This window comes from Arachis duranensis, chromosome 3 (assembly GCF_000817695.3).
Source record: "Arachis duranensis cultivar V14167 chromosome 3, aradu.V14167.gnm2.J7QH, whole genome shotgun sequence".
NCBI lineage: Eukaryota > Viridiplantae > Streptophyta > Magnoliopsida > Fabales > Fabaceae > Arachis > Arachis duranensis.
In genome coordinates this window covers 120,500,476-120,502,031 of record NC_029774.3, presented here as the reverse complement: position 1 = coordinate 120,502,031, position 1,556 = coordinate 120,500,476, and the positions used below count along the sequence as shown (strand labels likewise).

General features: G+C 38.1%; 1 protein-coding gene across 1 annotated transcript; it reads left to right on the top strand.

Annotated features, from left to right (window-relative positions):
* The first annotated feature begins 310 nt into the window (after nucleotides 1-310).
* On the top strand, nucleotides 311-1,556 carry LOC107480768 (protein E6). Its single transcript, XM_016100940.3, has one exon. The coding sequence runs from the start codon at nucleotides 382-384 to the stop codon at nucleotides 1,225-1,227; it is 846 nt and encodes a 281-aa protein (XP_015956426.1). The 5' UTR covers nucleotides 311-381; the 3' UTR covers nucleotides 1,228-1,556.

Genomic DNA, 1,556 nt, shown 5'->3' with positions numbered 1-1,556 from the left:
AATAATGCAAATCACCCACCCAAACTTCCCCTCACTTTTGCTACTTGCATTCATCATTCATTCTGTGGCTGTTTCAGTTTATGATGCTACTGAAATCACTAGTGCTTGCTTAGAAGAAACGTTATATCTATTAGGATGTTAGTTTATTAAATGTTTGGCTTTATTAGTATATGGTCTAAAGAGAAAGAGAAAGATAGGATAAATGACCAGGCTTTTGCACTATTAAATTATCCATCGTGTCCAAGTGTCATATATGTATGCGATATGCCACTGCTAATTAATAAAGTTGAAGTAGCTCTATATAAAGTTGGAAAAACCAAAGGTATGATAGGGTAACAGAGAGTCTCAAGCATCCTTCCTGTCTTTGACTGTGACTTAGGTATGGCTCCATCCTCAAACCTCATTTCTCTCCTTTTCTTGACAACCCTTCTGTTTTCTCTGCAAACTGATGCAAGAGAGAGCCAGTTCTTCAGCAAAGTCCCCCACTTCAACAACAATGTCAAAGACACACAGGTTGTTCCCAACAATGAAGGACCAGCAGAGGAAAAGCAAGCTGTGTTCATCCCTGAGACAGATAACAGCTATGGCTTATATGGCCATGAATCTGGCCTCAACCCTCCCTCCTCCTCCTCCTCCACCTCCACCACTACTACTTACCAGCCATATAAAACTGAGTCTGAGGAAACTAGCAAGTTTACCAACAACAACAACAATTTCTATAGCTTTAACAAAGATTCCTTTAGCACCAACCAAAATGAATTGAGTGATGCAAGGCTTGCGGGGAATTCTTATAGCAGCAGCAGCAACAATAATAACAACAACTATTTCTTCGACAACACCAAGGATAATGGATTCAGCGGCACAAAGTACACAGAAGGAGGATACAACTCTCCCATGGAAAACCAGAACAGCAACCAGAAGTATTACTACAACAACAATAATGACAGATACTCTTTCAACAACAATAATGGTGCCAACAACAGGTACTTCTACAACAATGGTGAGAGGCAAGGGTTGAGTGACACCAGGTTTATGGAGGGTGGTAAATACTTTTATGATGTTAACTCAGAGAAGTACAACCCAACAGCAAGAGCAGGAGTGAGCTCTGAGAACTGGTACAATAATAGGGGCTACTTTGGCAACAACAACTACGACAACAAGAAATCTATGGAAGGTTACCAGAACCAAGAGGTTTTTGAGGATGACCAAGAGGTCTTCGAGCCATGATGAGCTAGCCAAGTGAACTTCAGAGTTCACTTTGCATTATTGCTTGCTTTGGAGTATTCATAGTATGGGGTGTTCAATGTTGTTTTTTATCTGTACCTTAGATCAAGATTCACAAAAAAGAATTAAAAGGGTAGGTTTATTTATGGGGTGTTAATTAAATGTTTTTACTTAATGATAATCCTATTAAATCTTGCCCAAGATTTAGAAATACTGTCCATGTATAATGTCATATTTGTCTCCCGTTTATTTAGTTGTCAACGTGATAATATATCATCAAATGTTTATGTAACACTTTTATATTATTGAATGTTTTAATTTTTTACTTTTAA